The sequence below is a fragment of the Thamnophis elegans genome, chromosome 13 (genome assembly GCF_009769535.1).
Source record: "Thamnophis elegans isolate rThaEle1 chromosome 13, rThaEle1.pri, whole genome shotgun sequence".
NCBI classification, from domain to species: domain Eukaryota; kingdom Metazoa; phylum Chordata; class Lepidosauria; order Squamata; family Colubridae; genus Thamnophis; species Thamnophis elegans.
Genome location: NC_045553.1, coordinates 1,702,158 through 1,719,833, shown reverse-complemented (window position 1 = coordinate 1,719,833; position 17,676 = coordinate 1,702,158). Strand labels below are relative to the sequence as shown.

Sequence of the window (17,676 nt, the reverse complement as noted above, 5' to 3'; positions counted from 1 at the left end):
TCTGGAGACCTTCCGACAAGGTCAATGCCAGAAAGAGATTCTTTGGAGGTCTTCTTCTCTATCTCGTCCTTTGGAGACTTTTCCTGCAAGGTTGACATTAGAAGAGATGCTCTGGAAGCCTCCTTCTCCTTTGGAGGCCTTACTACAAGGTTGACGCCACAGGAGATTCTTAACACCAGGAGGAAGACCCTCCTCCGTTGGCCGCAAACCCTTCATCTCCCATAGCTTCAGGCTGCTGAAGAAACACTGCAGAATATAAATTCCAGTCTTTGCAGGCAATGCCATCTGGTGGTCACAGCTGCACCCAAGTCGGCTTGATTCAACCCAGATTGGAGAATTCCCACAACTCCAGGATTCAATATCTTTTTTTTTTACTACCGGTTCTGCGGGCGTGGCAGGGGGAAGATTAAGATTAAGATTTAGTTTATTTGTATGCCGCCCTTCTCCGGGAGGGACTCAGGGCGGCGAACAACTCAAAAGGGGAAAAGGGGATACAAACACAATACACGTAATTAAAATACACAAGAGTCATACAGCCATACAAGTCGAGAGGGGAGGGGAACTCATCAACCCCAGGCCTGCCGGCACAGCCAGGTTTTGACGGCTTTCCGGAAGGCCTGGAGAGAGGTGAGGGTCCGGATCTCCGCGGGGAGTTCATTCCAAAGGGCCGGAGCTGCTACAGAGAAGGCCCTCCCCCGGGTGGTAGCCAGATGGCATTGGCTGGTAGACGGAACCCGGAGGAGGCCGACCCTGTGCGATCTAACGGGTCTATGGGAGGTAATTGGCAGCAGGCGGTCTCTCAAGGATACTGCAAAATCCCCATTCCCTCCCCACTCTCAGAATTCCCGCTACCGGTTCTCCAGAACCTGTCAGAACTGGCTGAATGCCACCTCTGAGCTGAACAATTGGATTGTTCTCGGCGCAGGGGGAGAGAGACCCTTAGTATCCCACATCTCATGGCCAAACACCCTTTTTATTTACGCAGTCCCGTAAGGATACATTCAACAACTCAGCCAATTTGAGTGTCTTTCAGAGCAAAGCGGGCCGGTTCCACCACAAAACCGCGGAGGACAAAATCGCGGTCGGCGAAAGCGCGCATTTGACGTCATCACAGCGCGACGAAAACATCGCGCTGTGATCGAAAAATGTAAAAATAAAGCGAAAACCTTACCCTAACCCCCCCCCAAACCTAACCCTAAATCTAACCCTAAACCTAACCCTTAACCTAACGCTAAACCTAACGCTAACCCTTAACCTAACGCTAAACGTAACCCTAACCCTTAACCTAAACCTAAACCTAACCCTTACCTTTATGTGAATCGGCTTGCTTTAATTTTATTTTTATTTCAATTTTTAATTTTTTTCGTCGCGCTGTGATGATGTCAAATGCGCGCTTTCGTCGATCGCGCTTTTGTGGACCGCGGTTTTGACGGGTCACGAAGCGGGCCAAGGTGTGCCTTCGTTGGGAGTCAATTATTTATGTATTTAGAGTGATATGAAGACCACTTTGGGTCTTTTGTGGATGGGTAAGCTTCAAAGACCCTCTCTCTTCGTTAACTATTCCCTGATCTGGTTTAAGGTGGGTTTTCCTTACTTCTTCCCTCCCTCCCTCCCAGTGTCATCAATCTTCAGGGGAAGACATGGAGATCTCGGACGACGAGATGAGCGAATCGCCCAGTGCGGAATGTGCCAAGAACATTGTGGTGAACACCTCCATTGGCGGCAGCTCCGTGATGACCTCTTCCATCCCGATGCCTCCGCCCGGCTTCCCTCCCCTACCCCCTCCTCCGCCTCCCCAGTCGGTCTTCCCGATGCCTCCTCCTCTTCCTCCCCCGCCTCCGCCCACCCACCCCGCTGTCACCGTCCCCCCTCCGCCCCTCCCGACCCCTCCGGGGGTCCCTCCCCCTCACATCCTGCCCCCTCTCCCTCCTTTCCATCCGGGGATGTTTCCTCTGATGCAGATGGACATGATCAGCGTCCTGGGCAACCAGTGGGGGGGCCTGTCCATGTCTTTCCAGATGCAAACCCAGATGCTCAGCCGCCTGATGCAAGGGCAGAACACCTACCAGTACCCCCCCTTCGTGAGTAACCGGATGCAGTTTGTGAACCTCCCTCCCTACCGGCATTTCTCCATGGGGGCAGCTATGAACCGGGGGCAGCAGTGGCCCCCTTTGCCCAGGTTCGACCCCTCCGTCCCCCCTCCGGGTTACGAGCCCAAGAAGGAAGATCCGCACAAGGCCACGGTGGACGGCGTCCTCTTGGTGATCGTGAAGGAGCTCAAAGCAATAATGAAAAGGGATTTGAACAAGAAGATGGTGGAAGTGGTGGCGTTCCGGGCGTTTGACGATTGGTGGGACAAGAAGGAACGTCTTGCTAAGGTACGAAGCTTCTCCCACCGTCCTGTGGGTGAAATTAATTAGCCTTGATTTTTTTTTAGAGCAGGGGGTCTCCAAACTTGTGGACTTCAGCTCCCAGAATTCCTCTTGCTAGCTGGGGAATCCTGGGAGTTGAAGTCCGTAAGTCTTAAAGCTGCCACGTTTGTGGAGAGCCGTGTTCTAGACCAGCATTTCTCAACCTGTGACGTTACGACATATGGACTTAAGACGTAGTGGCTGACTGGGGAATCCTGGGAGTTGAAGTCCGTAAGTCTTAAAGCTGCCACGTTTGTGGAGAGCCGTGTTCTAGACCAGCATTTCTTAACCTGTGACGTTACGACGTATGGACTTAAGACGGAGTGGCTGACTGGGGAATCCTGGGAGTTGAAGTCCGTAAGTCTTAAAGCTGCCACGTTTGTGGAGAGCCGTGTTCTAGACCAGCACTTCTCAACCTGTGACGTTACGACGTATGGACTTAAGACGTAGTGGCTGACTGGGGAATTCTGGGAGTTGAAGTCCATACATCTTGAAAGTGGTCAAGGTTGATCTTGAAAGTGGTCAAGGTTGAAAAACAGTGGCCTAGATTGTCTACCTCCTTGTCTCAATTCAGGGCACGATTCAACATGTTATGTATTTGAATAACCATAAAACATCAGCCTGTTTTCAGACATGAATGCAATCTTGAACCCATGATTTAATAGCGTTGGGTTCGGATAAGATTTCTGCTGCGGGTGATCAAAACTAACATTCCAGATCCTGGCAATGTACAGCTTTAAACTGGGATCTGGGGAACAAAAACTCACCCTGTTTTCAGTCCATTAATGTAAGATCAGATCAAGTTTGAAGATCCAGCGGTTAATTTGGGAATGTTTGAAGCGCTCTTAGCTTGATGTGCAGATTATGCTGCCCGGGGTTTATTCGTGATGAATTTCTCCCGTGAAATGTAATCAAGAAAGCTCTGGAGACATCTTCATGGAGACAGATCCGCTGACCTCATCTGGGCGGTCATATACGAGATATACGAGAGTGTAGAAAAGGAGTAGAATAGAGAAGACTCCTTTGGCCCCCCCAATGTGAGATCTCGCCTGTCTTTCTCAGGCATCTTTGACCCCGGTTAAATCTGGGGACCATAAAGACGAGGAGAAACCGAAACCAAAGGACCGCATCACCTCCTGCCTTCTGGAGAACTGGAATAAAGGAGAAGGGTTGGGCTACGAAGGGATCGGCTTGGGCATCGGGCTGCGAGGGGCCATCCGGTTACCATCCTTTAAGGTAGGAGCATCCTTGGCGTCGCGGGGATGGGAAGTTGCCGTTTGCTTTGATTCCCAGCGCAGGATTTCATGCCCTGAATTTTTGACCACCTGTTAGATGATAGGGCCTGTTCAAGGAATGACGGATTGCTTAAGCTTCTATTGACAGCTGTCAGCTGTGTTGGGACCAACCTTGGTCTCTTCTCTCTATTTAGAGAGAACACCCCCGATTCAAAAGAGCAGGTATTTGGGAGCGCCTTATAATGGCTGGAGATTCCATCTCTTGGAATCGGACAATAATTTTGGTAAATTATTAGCAGTCCCATAGCAGACTTTAAGAATGGCGCGATGAGGATTCAAGGTGTTGGTCACAGCCCACCTTAACTGTCATCGCTCCGAGTGGTCGATAAATGAATTATTTGTAAGTCGAGAACTTATCTGGTCGGAAATTCATTTCTACCCTCTTCTGCAGCCAGCCTCTTATTTTAAACTTTTGGGGGTCTTCTGCCTTCACCTTGGCAAAAGGCGAGACAACTGGCAAAATCTGCCCCTTCCCTAAAGAGATTGAATTTTGAGCCGAGGTGGCGCAGTGGTTAGAGTGCAGTACTGCAGGCCACTTCAGCTGACTGTTAGCTGCAGTTCGGCGGTTCAAATCCCACCGGCTCAGGGTTGGCTCAGCCTTCCATCCTTCCGAGGTGGGTGAAATGAGGACCCAGACTGTGTGGGCGATATGCTGACTCTGTAAACCGCTTAGAGAGGGCTGAAAGCCCTATGAAGCGGTATATAAGTCGAACTGCTATTGCTATTCTTCAGGTGAAGAGAAAGGAGCCACCCGAAGCTGCCTCAGCTGGAGACCAGAAGCGGATCCGGCCATCGACCTCTGTAGATGATGAAGATGAAGGTTGTTAGGATTTGCTTCCTCCCCTATCAGCCCTTTAGAACTAGGATTAACCTGCCCTCAGAGTAGAACCAGTAGGACTGAAGTTTGGCATGGCTAGCTTAAACCCCATTGCTCTAATAAGCATGACCAAATCATGGGTACAGAGAGCACCTTGATGATATCTTGAATATCGGGGACATTAAGCTTGTACCGTGGTTAAAAGTGCTGGCCTAGAAACCAGGAAGCCATGAGTTCAAGTCCCGCCTTAGGCATGGAAAAACTGGCCAGGTGACTTTAGGCCAGTCTCTCTCTCTCTCTCCGCCCAACCCACCTCAAGGGTTGTAGTTGTTGTTGTTATTGTTGTTGTTGTTGAGAAAATAGGAGGAGGAAGGAGTATTGTGTCCCTTCACCTCCTTCCTTCTAAGGCAGTGGTCCCCAAACTTGGCAACTTTAAGACTTGTGGACTTCAACTCCCAGAATTCTCCAGCCAGCAGAGCTCTGCTGGCTGGAGAATTCTGGGAGTTGAAGTCCACAAGTCTTAAAGTTGCCAAGTTTGGGAACCACTGTTCTAAGGGCTGAATGGCCAATAAATATCAACAAGTCAATACATAAATTTCCCTAGGCCCGTGAGGGCGAATCTATGGCATGCGGGCCACAGCCCAGCTTTACCCACCGGCCAGATGATTTTCAGGTCTCTGCTGTGCATGCACGAGATGGGTGGAGGGGTTGCGCGCTCATGTACAGCCGGCGGGGGAGACTGTAAGGGGGGGGGCGTGGCGCCCCCACCCCCTTGCCCCATTTTTGGTTTCAGGAGGCTTCAGGGAGGCCCAAAATGGGGCGCATCATGTGTGTGTGTGTGTGTTGTCGCACGCATGCAGAGGGGGAGCACGGGGGTGGAGGTGGGGGAGCACTGGAGGGGGCCATGCATGCATCCGTAGGGGGAGGAGGCGCATTGCATTGTTGGTGTGGGGCGCGTGCGTTTCTGCTGTGATTGGCGCGCATGTGATTTGGGTGGGCATTTTCACAGACCCTCAGTCCAACCGAGCATTTTTGACTTAGTAAATTGCGTGAAACGGCACACCATGTGCCCCCCGTGTAACAACTGGCAATGTCGCCCTGCACCGTATATATACCCACTGCGTGCCTGGCAATGCCACATCTCTATGCTTTTATTTTATGCTCAAGGTGCCTTGGTCCAATCTGCTTATCTGTGTGTCTTTTTTTTTTAACATTTTAGTGTTGTTTTCTTGCAAAAGTTGTTTCTGACTCTCTCCCCCCCCCCTCTCAACCCACCCGTTTCATACTTAGAATCCGAACGAGACCGAGACTTGCCCGACGCAGCCTTAGAGCTCTCCAGGAAAGATCCGGAAGCTGTGGGCCTCCGAAGAAGGCCTGCGAGGCCGTTGGAGCTGGACAGCGAAGGAGAGGAGGAAGACTCGGGCAAGGAAGAGGAAGAGGAGGAATCCTCTTCGGAAAAAGAGGCAGAACGGGAGGAAGAGGAAGGGGTGATGAAATCCATGTCCGATAAGGTATATATATACGTATCCTGAGTTGTCTTCACCTGACAGAACAATTAATCAGCGGAACAACTTGCCTCCAGAAGTTGTGAATGCTCCAACACTGGAAGCTTTTAAGAAGATGTAGGATAGCCATTTGTCTGAAGTGGTGTAAGGTTTCCTGCCTAAGCAGGGAGTGGACTAGAAGATCTCCAAGGTCCCCTCCAACTCTCTATTCTATTCTTTTCTTTATTCTATTCCTTATTCTCTTCTTTTCTATTCTATTCTATCATATTCCTTATTTTATTCCCCTATTATATTCTATTCCTTATTCTGTTCTATTCTATTTTTTCCTATTCCTTATTCTCTTCTCTTCTATTCTATCATATTCCTTATTCTATTCCCCTATTTTATTCTATTCTATTCGATCCTATTCCTTATTCTATTCTATTCCTTATTCTCTTCTTTTCTTTTCTATTCTATTCTTTATTCTAGCCCCTATTCTATTCCTTATTCTGTTCTATTCTATTTTATCCTATTCCTTATTCTATTCTATTCCTTATTCTCTTCTGTTCAATTCCTATTCTATTCCTTATTCTCTTCTTTTCTATTCTATTCCTTATTCTAGTCCCTACTCTATTCTATTTTTATTCTTATTCTATCTTAGTCCTGCAGGAATCAAGAGACCCTTAGAACCCCAAACCTCACCTTGTAGGCCCTTCATGGAATGTTTTGCCCACAGGAGTAGATTACTAACCCAGCAAATGACCAAAGTCCATCCCAGAGTCCTCCGTTACATCCAGGAAAAAGACCGCAAGGATTCAAGCGGGTTACAGCCACTGGAAGCAGCATCTCCTTACTTCGAGGTGTTTCTAGTGAAGTTGGCGGGATTTAAGGATCTCTTTATTTATATCCTCCCTCAACTTTGTGCCTTGGAGACTATATCCTTGCTCCTCAGACTACCCCTTGGCCGGTCTGTCGCTGGTTCTTGTGTTTTTATCTAGGTTAGTTCTTCCCAACCCAATGCCTGGGAGATACATCTCGGACCCACTCCCGTGATTTTAGGCCTAGCTGTTAATGAGGTCATAGGGGGGCTGAGGCTTCTTATCCTAATGCCAGCTCTTGGTCCCAGTTTTTCCCCTCGCCCTGGACTGTTCTGTCCCTCCTTCTCGGCTCGTTAACAAAACGGCAGGCAGACAAACTTAAAAGGAACTCTCTTTATCAGTTCTCGGCTCAGACTGGCTGCGAGCCCAAAAATAACATAAATAAAGTCTCTAACGAGATAACAAAATACCAAACAAAAACTCTCACAAAGCAAGGCACTTCTCCAAGTGTATCCTTGAATCAGGGTTACAGCAAAACAAAGCACTTCTCCAAGTGTATCTTACATAAACCACGACCGATGATCAATCAATGTTGAACGAACCAAGGAACGTTGACTCCTGCAACCAGGGCGTGGCACCATCCGTCCTTTTATCCCCAGAACACGCCACTCACTAGCCCCCAGCTGCAGGATTAATCTTTGTATCCCGAAAAGACTCACAGAAGACATCTGCTGAGTCACAACACTGGACCAAACGCATTTGCTGAACTTTCCAAATTCCTTCTTTCTAAGGAAGAGGAGGAAGAGGATGATGTCAACGAAGAAGAGGAGGAGGAGGAGGAGGAGGAAGAAGAGACCGAAGCACAGATCAGTGAAAAAGAAGAGGATCAAGATTCTGAAGAAGGTACGTTGCCGTATCAGCAGCTGAAAACGAAAAATTTTGATTTTAACACACTGGGAAGGGAGGGGGGAATTATCAAAAGCTGATGACACTGTCAGATCCTCTCCATTCGATAATTAGAAAAGAAGACCACGAGACTCCATGAGTAGAAATCAAGTGTACTTTTACTAATTATAAATGATTAAAGGCATAGCGAAGCGAAGTCTGATTATTTAGGCGCGAAAGCGATTGATATATAGAACAGCCCATTCCCCACCCCTTGGCATCACAGCTACAGTCCAATCATAATTCTCCCAAGTGTCAGGTGTGAGATAACTTCAAAAGGCATCACGAAGATGGAATGTCGGTGCCGTTAGTCCTGGCGGGAATCTCCTACGCATGCGTAGTCCGACAGGCAGCTGAACTCCAGAACCTTCCTCCAGCACAATTAGTAACCCCTCCCAAATACCATGCCCTCCCTCTTTGCAACAGCAAAGCAGAGGCTGACAGACATCCTTAATGGAGGCATAACAGCCAAAGGAGGGAGTTTTATGCAGATAAGGGGACACCGTTCCTGAATTTCCGTTGCTAAACAAGACGGCTGTTAAAGGAGTTGTGCCCAATTTTACAATCTCTCTCTTTTTTTTTTTGCCACGGTGATCATCGCTCACTGCAGTTGTTAAGTGAACCCTGCAGCCATTAAGCGAATCCGGCTTTCCCCCATTGAGTTGGCTCATCAGAAGCCAGCTGGCAAGGCCGCAAGTGATATCACCTGGCCCCAGAAGGCTTCCCCTGTCGTAAATGCATAGAATTCAGATTTTGACCACGTAGCCGTGGGGATGTCTCCATGCGTGTAGGTGTGACTTTTTTTTGCAAGTCACATATTTCGGTTCCCTTGTCACAGTAAATGAACGGCTGTAAGTCAAGGATTGCCTATTGAGGGGCAAATAACATGGGTTTTGTTATTTGTTAACTAACATAGTTAGTTTGCATTTTAATCTGGTTTATATTCATTCTTTTAAAGTGATGTTTTGAGATTTATTAGCCTTTAACATTCCTAAACTGATAAAACAAGCTGGAGACTAGTTCCTGATAAGAAAAGTTGGTTAGTACACATTGGGGTCTGGCTTATCTCTTGTGAACCCTAAACAACCTTTCCTCCTCACGATTTATTCCCCTTCCGACCTCATTTTAATAAATGCGCGTGCTATTATCCCGTCCAATCAACTGTCCTCTTTCAGATTTCTTTGTTAGGTTAACTATAAAAGGGATGTAAGCTAAAGATCAGGGATCCCTCTTTGAACGAGGAATCTCTTTTTGTCCGCGTATTCTGATAAATTGTAATAAAATGATCTTCCAATGAGGCAAAACGGTTTGTCTCATTGGGAAAAATGCACACTGAGGCACGACCCTGAAAAAGCCATTTTTGCCCATCACTATATTCCTTATAAAGCCATCGGGTTCTCAAATGAAATGAACATTTCCTTGTTCATAGGGCTTCAGGTAAGGCATTGTGGTTCTGAGCTCAGATAACTTTAGGTTTATTTAAAGTTATCTTTAATAATTTAAAGTTTACTTTAGTAACATCGCAGCGGTTTCCTCTTTAGTGAGGTTATGTGGCGAAGTAGTAAAATTAGGTGGGGGAAACAACAGAAAGGTTGTTTGTTCTGAACACACACGCCCCCAAAATCGAAATGAACCACGAATGTTTTGCCTTCCAGCAGAAGATCTAGGAAGCCCTGCTTCTTCCAGAGCAGAACTTGAGTCGTCCGATGAAAGCGAGGAATCCTCAGACTTCGGGACAAGTTCTGATTCTGATGACGAAGATGAAGAAGAAGAGGAGGAGGAAGAGGTGGAGGAGGAGGAAGAAGAAGAGGTGGAGGAGGGTGAAAATTACGAGGAACAGATGGAGGATGAGGAGGGGCCCTCGTTATCGCACGAGAGGGAGACCTTGCCCGCTGAACTGGGCCTCGAGTCCCTCGCTCCCGGACCTGAAGATGAGGACGAAAAAGAGACCATCTTGGAACTCTTTCCGGTGGAGGAGGACTACATCCCCCTGGGCCTGGCAGAGCCTTCGGCTCCAGAAGGAGAAGAGATGAAAGGAGATCTCAGCAGGCCAGCTGAAGAGCAGGACCAGGAGATTCCCGAGGCGTCCGTGGCTGCCGATGTGCTGGTGGTGATTGAGAGACCTCAGGAGGAGAAGCTCCGGCTGTCTCCACCCAGAGGTGGGATTCAAATAATTTAACAATTCTCTCCCCTGATGACCAGCAAGGTGGGCGTGATCTCGGTGGTCATGTGGCCGTGTGGGCGTGGCGAACTCAACATCACTCAGGTTGATGGATGCCTTAGCTAATGGAATATGGGTTAAGCGGAGAGGCAGTTTCTGTAAGCAGGGCAACAAAGATGAGGCTAGAAACAACACCAGAATGTTTCCTTCCTGCCTTCCTTACAGGATTAGCCCTATAAAGTGGGGGGAAAAACAAAAGGAGATTTCTTCCAACAACCGGTTCTCCGAACTGCTTAGAAAGTTACCAACCGGTTCTCCCGGATCGGTGCGAACCGGCTGAATCCCATCACTGAACTCACCCTCAGCAAGGCTGAGTTCACCGATCACGCTAAACCATCGTGTGGGCTCAGTGGTGGGTTTCAAAATTTTTTCGAACCTACTCTGTGGGTGTGGCCTCCTTTGTGGGAGTGGCTTGCCAGCCATGTGACCTGGTGGGAGTGGCTTGCCGGCCATGTGTTCTCTCTCTCTCTCTCTCTCTCTCTCTCTCTCTTTCCTTCCTTTTGTCTCTCTGTCCCTTTTTCCTTTTTTTCTTTCATCTCTCACTTTTTCTTTCTTTTTTTCTTTCTTTCTTTCTTTCTTCCTTTCTTTCTCTCTCTCTCTGTCTGTATGTGTGTGTGTGTGATAGAGAGAGAGAGAGAGTGAGAGAGAGCGGTGGGTTTCAAAATTTTTTGGAACCTCTTCTGTAGGTGTGGCCTGCTTTCTGAGTCCACCGGTGGAACCTCTTCTAACCGGTTCGGTAGATTTGACGAACTGGTTCTACCGAACTGGTGCAAACTGGTAGGAACCCACCTCTGGTGTGGCTTGAAGGTTCTCCATCAAGCCAATCTTCGGGCTATTCCTTTGGTTGCAGCACTTAGGATATTTTTCTTTTTTAAGAAAATGACCTGAAAATAAACGCTGATTCTTAATGTCCCTAGGTAACTCAAGGCCCAAATATTAATTAATTAATTGGGTGATGCTCCAGCGACATCTTTAATTTATTTATATGTTATATAATGTTATATAAATGTAAGTTGTGGGGGGAGGTCCTTGGCTATTCTCCAAGCTTGGTTGTTTTCTTGCAGGCGTTTCATTACCCAAACTAGGTAACGTTAGCACACTGATGATGTTACCTAGTTCGGTAACGAAACATCTGCAAGAAAGCAGCCAATCTCGGAGAACACCCCCCAAGGGCGCCCCTCATTTCAACCCTGAGTTGTAAATATTCTCCTTTATTGGTAAATGTAAGTTACTCAAGGGACACGGTGGCTCAGTGGCTAAGACGCTGAGCTTGTCGATCAGAAAGGTCGGCAGTTCGGCGGTTCGAATCCCGAGCGCCGCGTAACGGAGTGAGCTCCCGTGACTTGTCTCAGCTTCTGTCAACCTAGCAGTTCGAAAACACATAAAAAATGCAAGTAGACAAATAGGAGCCACTTTTGGTGGGAAGGGAGCAGCGTTCCGTGCGCCTTTGGCGTTGAGTCATGCCGGCCACACGACCACGGAGACTTCTTCGGACAGCGCTGGCTCTTCGGCTTTGAAACGGAGATGAGCACCGCCCCCTAGAGTCGGGAACGACTAGCACAGATGTGCGAGGGGAACCTTTACCTAAGTTACTCTTTTTTCCCATTTTTTAAAATTAAGGCACACGGAATTTGCTCAGGTGTTTTACAAGGGAGGAATTTTAAGCTTAAGAGGGACATGTTGTCTGAGTTGTGGTAAAATGCACAGGGTTTTTCAAAACATGCGATCGCTTTTGCAACAGAGCATGGTCCAACTTGCAATATGTACGGTATGTACGTCATTTTTACATCCTAGCACTTCAGGTTACCATGGAAGAGAATTTCTGCATCTTAAGGTAGAACCATGGAGTTCTTGATGCTCTCTGAACTTGGTGGTTAGCAATAGCAATAGCAGTTAGACTTATATACCGCTTCATAGGGCTTTCAGCCCTCTCTAAGCGGTTTACAGAGTCAGCATATTTGCCCCCCACAGTCTGGGTCCTCATTTCACCCACCTCGGGAGGATGGAAGGCTGAGTCAACCCTGAGCCGGTGAGATTAGAACCGCCGAACTGCAGATAGCAGTCAGCTGAAGTGGCTGCAGTGCTACACTCTAACCACTGCACCACCTCGGCTCTGGTTGGCTTGTCTGATGATGTCACCTAGTTGGGTAATGAAATGTCTGCAACCAGCAATGACGTTCAGCAAAGAATCCATACTTTCATGTTATTTAAAAAAAACACTGGAGCTACTCGGCTTAATTTGGGTAGATTTGCACGGACCACAATCCTGTTTCTTAGGCAGATATGAAGTTCCTCTCACGCCTCTGTTTTTTTCCCCCCCCTCTTCCAGTGGAGGAGTCTGAACCAGACGTCGAACTGGAGCCCGAGATGCTGGACGGTCCAAAATCAGACGGCCAGGAGGGTGAAGGCCTCCGTCCTCCGACCCCGGTGGAACTCTTTGGAGAAGTCTTGTCCAACAAGGCCTCCTTTTTTACTAAGCCCAACAACAGCACTTTAGAAATCCAAGCAAAAGGCAAATCGCCCTGCGTAGCTGAGGAGGAAGAGGAGGAAGAGGAAGAGGAGCAGCTTCCTCGGACTCCCGGGAGGGAAGTGGTGACTCCCTTGGAGTCCGTCGGGCTTCCCTTCACCGCCATGCCGCCCTGCTCGCTTCCCCTGCCCTCTTCCATCGCACCTCACAAAGAGGAATACTTGCTCCTTCCGGACAAGTTCCCCGATCACTTAGGCCCAAGCAAGATAGCACTAGAGGAGGAGCTGCCCCGGACGCCGGGCCGCGACATTTTAGCCAAGTGTTCACACAGCTTCTCCAAGTCCCACAGCACGGACACCATCCCCGCCACGCCAGGGAGCGAGGCGCCCCTCACTGGAAGCAGCCTGACGCTGAGTTCTCCTCCGGTGCCAGGCAGCCCTTTCTCGTACCCGTCCCAATCCCCTGGCATCAACAGCGGGGGCATTCCCCGCACCCCCGGGAGGGATTTCACCTTCACGCCGACATTCCCCGAGCCTGGTGCTACCGCCCTCCCTTGCCTTCTGTCGAGCAAGAAGCCGTCGGAGGAGGAGCCCGACGAGAAAGTCTTCAAAGAACCTCTCGGCACTTCCTTGTTGGGTGGCGTGAACAGCGTGCCCTCCCCCATCCCCTTTGCCAGCCCCCCTGTTTGCCACACCCACTTGGACTTAGCGCCCGGCCAACCTCTCCCGGTTCGTCCTTGCGTGTTCATGGATGCCAAGATGGCGCTAGAGGAGTGCGTTCCGGACACGAGGGCCATCTTACCCTTCCCGGACATCCCCATGGCTTCGCCCCCTCTCCCTCCATCCAGCCCCTCTTCCGTCCTCCCCACCAAAAGGAAACCGGGCCGGCCGAAACGAGCTTCTCCTTTAGGAACCCTATTGGAGGCCTATTCGGACAAGCCCGTCGAGGCGGCCCCTCCTCTGCTTCCCATCCCGGTTGCCTTGACGGAAAGTCCCGTGAACAAAGAGCTGTTTGGTAGCCATCCCGAGGGCTTCTACGCTCTCAAAGATCCGGAAGCGGTCACCTTGGACTTCCGGAACGACGCTTTCCACGAGAAGCTGCCTCCCGACCTCCTGATGGAGAAGCTGCCCTTCAAGGAGCTGGAGAACCAGTGGAACGAGGACTTCAAAGAAGACGAGAGCTACCTGAAAGCTAAAAGGCAGCAGTGGAGGCGCCAGAAGAAGAGGCCCGACGACGTCCTGCAGATCCCTTCCCCCGACTACTCCCCCCCTCGCTTCCAATTCCGGCCCCGCTCCGAGTTCGAGGAGATGACCATCCTGTACGACATCTGGAACGGCGGGATCGACGACGAGGACATCCAGTTCCTCTGCGTCACCTACGATCACCTCTTGCAGCAGGACAACGGCATGGACTGGCTGAACGACACGCTGTGGGTGTACCACCCTCATATCCTTTTGCGGCTCCGTCTGCCAGGCGGGTCTCCAGGCCTTCCGACCACGAGGCTAATCGGGCGAGGTTAGAAACTTCCACTGTAGAGAAACCTCATTTGCAATCAACCCCCCCCCCCCCAAAGCTGGCACTCCATCTTGAACACCCGCTGTATTCCCCCCACTGTGGTTTATTCCTTTGGGAGGGGGGAGGCAAGGATTGAATGACTACTGCCACTTTTTTCATATTACTTTTTTATTTTCCATTTTCATAACATGCAATCACATGTATACTATTACATAGCCAATATCCTATTGTACTGATTATTAATTACATCAGTTCGTCTTGCCATCAACTCCCGGGAAAAAAAAGAAATAAAAAATTAAAAAAGAAATGAAAATTATTGGCTCTTCTGCTCTCCATACACCCTGATTATGCCTTATCCACCCCTTTCTTCTGACTGTCTCCTCCCCCCTCCCTACTTTCTTCCCTCCATCATCCTTTTCTACTTCCCCTTCCTTTCTCCTTCTCCTCTTTCCACTCCTCCTTATTCTCCTCATCTTCCCCCCCTCACCCTCTCTCCTGTCCCTCTCTTCCTATCTTTCTTCTCTCCTCTGCTTCCCACTCTTCTGCATCCTGTCTTCCCTCCTTCATTTCCTACTCTACTTCCCCTTCCTTTCTCCTTCTCTCTCCCCTTACCACTCCTCCTTGTACACCTCATCTTCCCCCTTCACCCTCTCTCCTGTCCCTCTCTTCCTATCTTTCTTCTCTCCTCTGTTTCCCACTCTTCCTCTCATTGGTGTATTTCCGCTTCTGAGCAAACTCCATTCTGTGTTGATGGTATTTATGCTTCCATATCAATATACTTAACATATCTTAGTTTTAAAGAAAAAAATAAGAGAAGACAGTATACATGTGCAATCATATTACTTTAAAACCTAACACCCCTCCTCAAGCCTAATATATTTCCCTCCCCCCTCCCCCCCAGCCCCCCCCAACCTTCCCAGAACCCATACACGGTATAAATCTTTAACAAAAACAGTCTAAAATATATTTGAAAAAAAGAATAAGAAATTAATAACATCTTTAAATTGAACTTAGCTTCTCCTTGCTAGGCTAACACTAAACAATTTATATCCTTCCTAATCTTAATCATAACGCTATCTGCAATTTCTTAGTCCTGCCACTTTGTCCTTAACATTCCGCTACCAACCAGCTTTTTCACCCCAAAGAAGAAGAAGCGGGACGATGGGATGCGGGAACACGTCACCGGCTGCGCCCGAAGTGAAGGCTATTATAAAATCGACAAGAAGGATAAGCTGAAATACCTCAATAACAGCCGAGCGTTTGCAGAAGACCCTCCCACCGACACACAGGTAAGGGGGCTTGCCCCCCCCCCTCGGTGGGCTCTGACCCAAAAGGGGGGAGATTTGACTCTTCCGAGCAAGCTTGCCTGGTATTTGGTTGAGAAAACGAGAAAAAAGGGGAATGCTACACCAATGCAGGTGGCCTTTGACTTACGACCACAACTGACCCCCAAATTTCTGTTGCTAAGCGAGACCCCCTTTCGCACCACAGTTGTTAAGTGAATCCCTGCGGTTATGAAGTTAGTGACACGGTTGTTAAGGGAATCTGATGACTTTGAATGCCGCAAAAGGGGAATCACATGACCCCAGGGCATTGCGACCGTCGTAAATACGAGTCCGGCGCCGAGCAGCAGAATTCTGATCACAGAACCGTGGGGATGCTGCTGCTACGGCCGTAAGTGTGAGAAACAGTCACAAGGCGCATTTTTCAGCGCCCCCCCCGGTAGCTTTGAATGGTCGTGAAACGGACTGTTGTAAGTTGAGGACTTCCTTAATAACCCCTGCCTGACTCGGCAATAGAGATTTTGGGCTCGGCTGTGGCTGCAAGTCCCGGACTACCTGAGTGATCAGGCTCCCTTCCTCCCCGGAGGCAAAATCCCCCCCCCTCCCTGAGGTGACCCCTTTTGTCCCCCCCACCAGGGAATGAGCATCCCTGCTCAGCTCCATGTTTCCACCCGGGCCGGCTCCGAACGGAGGTCAGAACAACGCAGGCTCCTCTCTTCCTTCACCGGCAGCTGCGACAGCGACTTGCTCAAATTCAACCAGCTCAAGGTGAGTTGTGTAGCCGCTCCCTCCCCACTCCCATCCCCGGGGGGACGAAAGTTCGATGGAAGCGGGACAGGGACCCCATGGGGAAGAAGGACTAGAGGGGGCAGAGCAGGGGTGAAATCCAGCAGGTTCTGACAGGTTCTGGAGAACTGGTAGCGGGAATTTTGAATAGTTCAGAGAATCATTAGCGGGAATTTTGAGTAGTTCAGAGAACCATTAGTGAAAATTTTGAGTAGTTTGGAGAACTGGTAGCGGGAATTTTGAGTAGTTGGGAGAACCATTAGCGGGAATTTTGAATAGTTCAGAGAACCGGTAGTGAAAATTTTGAGTAGTTTGGAGAACTGGTAGCGGGAATTTTGAGTAGTTGGAAGAACCATTAGCGGGAATTTTGAATAGTTGGGAGAACCATTAGCGGGAATTTTGAATAGTTCAGAGACCCATTAGTGAAAATTTTGAGTAGTTTGGAGAACTGGTAGCGGGAATTTTGAGTAGTTGGAAGAACCATTAGCGGGAATTTTGAATAGTTGGGAGAACCATTAGCGGGAATTTTGAGTAGTTCAGAGAACCATTAGTGAAAATTTTGAGTAGTTTGGAGAACTGGTAGCGGGAATTTTGAGTAGTTGGGAGAACCATTAGCGGGAATTTTGAATAGTTCAGAGAACCGGTAGTGAAAATTTTGAGTAGTTTGGAGAACTGGTAGTGGGAATTTTGAGTAGTTGGAAGAACCATTAGCGGGAATTTTGAATAGTTGGGAGAACCATTAGCGGGAATTTTGAATAGTTCAGAGACCCATTAGTGAAAATTTTGTGTAGTTTGGAAAACTGGTAGCGGGAATTTTGAATAGTTGGGAGACACGCCCACAAGGCCACGCCCACAGAACCGGTAGTTTTAAAAAAAGTGAATTTCACCACAGGGGCAAAGGCCTGGCGGGTAGAAAAAAAAGCCCAAAACATACAAATCGCCCCAGCACAAGACAGGATATTGTATAACTCTACTGCAGCCCCACAGCTTACAGGCAGTCCTCCCTTAGCGACCTCCGCATTTAGCAACAGTGACCAAAAAAAGCAACTTTTGTCACTGTCCTCACATTGACGACCTCCCGACTGGCCTGTAGAAACCGAGGAAAGCAAAGTTTGGAAGCACGGTTGCGGTAGTTTCAGTTTGCAAACCCATCGCTCAACGGCCCAAGTGGCCCGGCGGCGTTGCGGTCGCTAAGATGAGGGCCCGCCAGCCATCGGCGAGAGCCCCCAAAGCCCCCTTGCCTCTCCGTTTGGAGGGTTTAATCCGGGCCCGAGGTTTTGGCATCCCGAGCCGAAGGAAGCCCTCGGGGGCCTGGATTTGTTTAGCGACCTTTGTCGTCTTCTGCCTCCGCTCCGCAGTTCCGGAAGAAGAAGCTGAAATTCTGCAAGAGTCACATTCACGACTGGGGGCTCTTCGCCATGGAGCCCATCGCTGCCGACGAGATGGTGATCGAGTACGTGGGCCAAAACATCCGCCAGGTAAGCGGCCCCCGGAAGCTCCTGCTGCACTCGGGAGCTCCGCCCATCCCAGTCGAACGTAAGAAACCCCGGAGCTGCAGGCGAGTGGGGGGCAGCATCCCGTTTCTTCTTCCTTTGCTCTGAAGACCCTTTCAGGCCTTTGGTCCCCCCACCCCC

The 17,676-nt window shown here is 49.2% G+C and overlaps 1 protein-coding gene across 3 annotated transcripts in view; it reads left to right on the top strand.

Moving 5' to 3' along the window:
* The window catches only part of SETD1B (SET domain containing 1B, histone lysine methyltransferase), a 42,721-nt gene that overhangs the window by 16,925 nt on the left and 8,120 nt on the right, over nt 1-17,676 (top strand). For 2 of the 3 annotated variants that reach the window (XR_004256373.1, XM_032229138.1), the window contains exons 7-16: nt 1,617-2,378; nt 3,474-3,647; nt 4,439-4,526; nt 5,814-6,034; nt 7,617-7,728; nt 9,426-9,929; nt 12,321-13,904; nt 15,096-15,262; nt 15,893-16,024; nt 17,401-17,520. Coding sequence is in view for 2 of the 3 variants with exons in the window: in XM_032229138.1 (XP_032085029.1) it covers nt 1,617-2,378; nt 3,474-3,647; nt 4,439-4,526; nt 5,814-6,034; nt 7,617-7,728; nt 9,426-9,929; nt 12,321-13,904; nt 15,096-15,262; nt 15,893-16,024; nt 17,401-17,520 (3,864 nt within the window). In the remaining variant the exon portion in view is untranslated. The remainder of the gene's footprint in view (nt 1-1,616; nt 2,379-3,473; nt 3,648-4,438; nt 4,527-5,813; nt 6,035-7,616; nt 7,729-9,425; nt 9,930-12,320; nt 13,905-15,095; nt 15,263-15,892; nt 16,025-17,400; nt 17,521-17,676) is intronic. The other variant, XM_032229139.1, reaches the window with a different exon arrangement.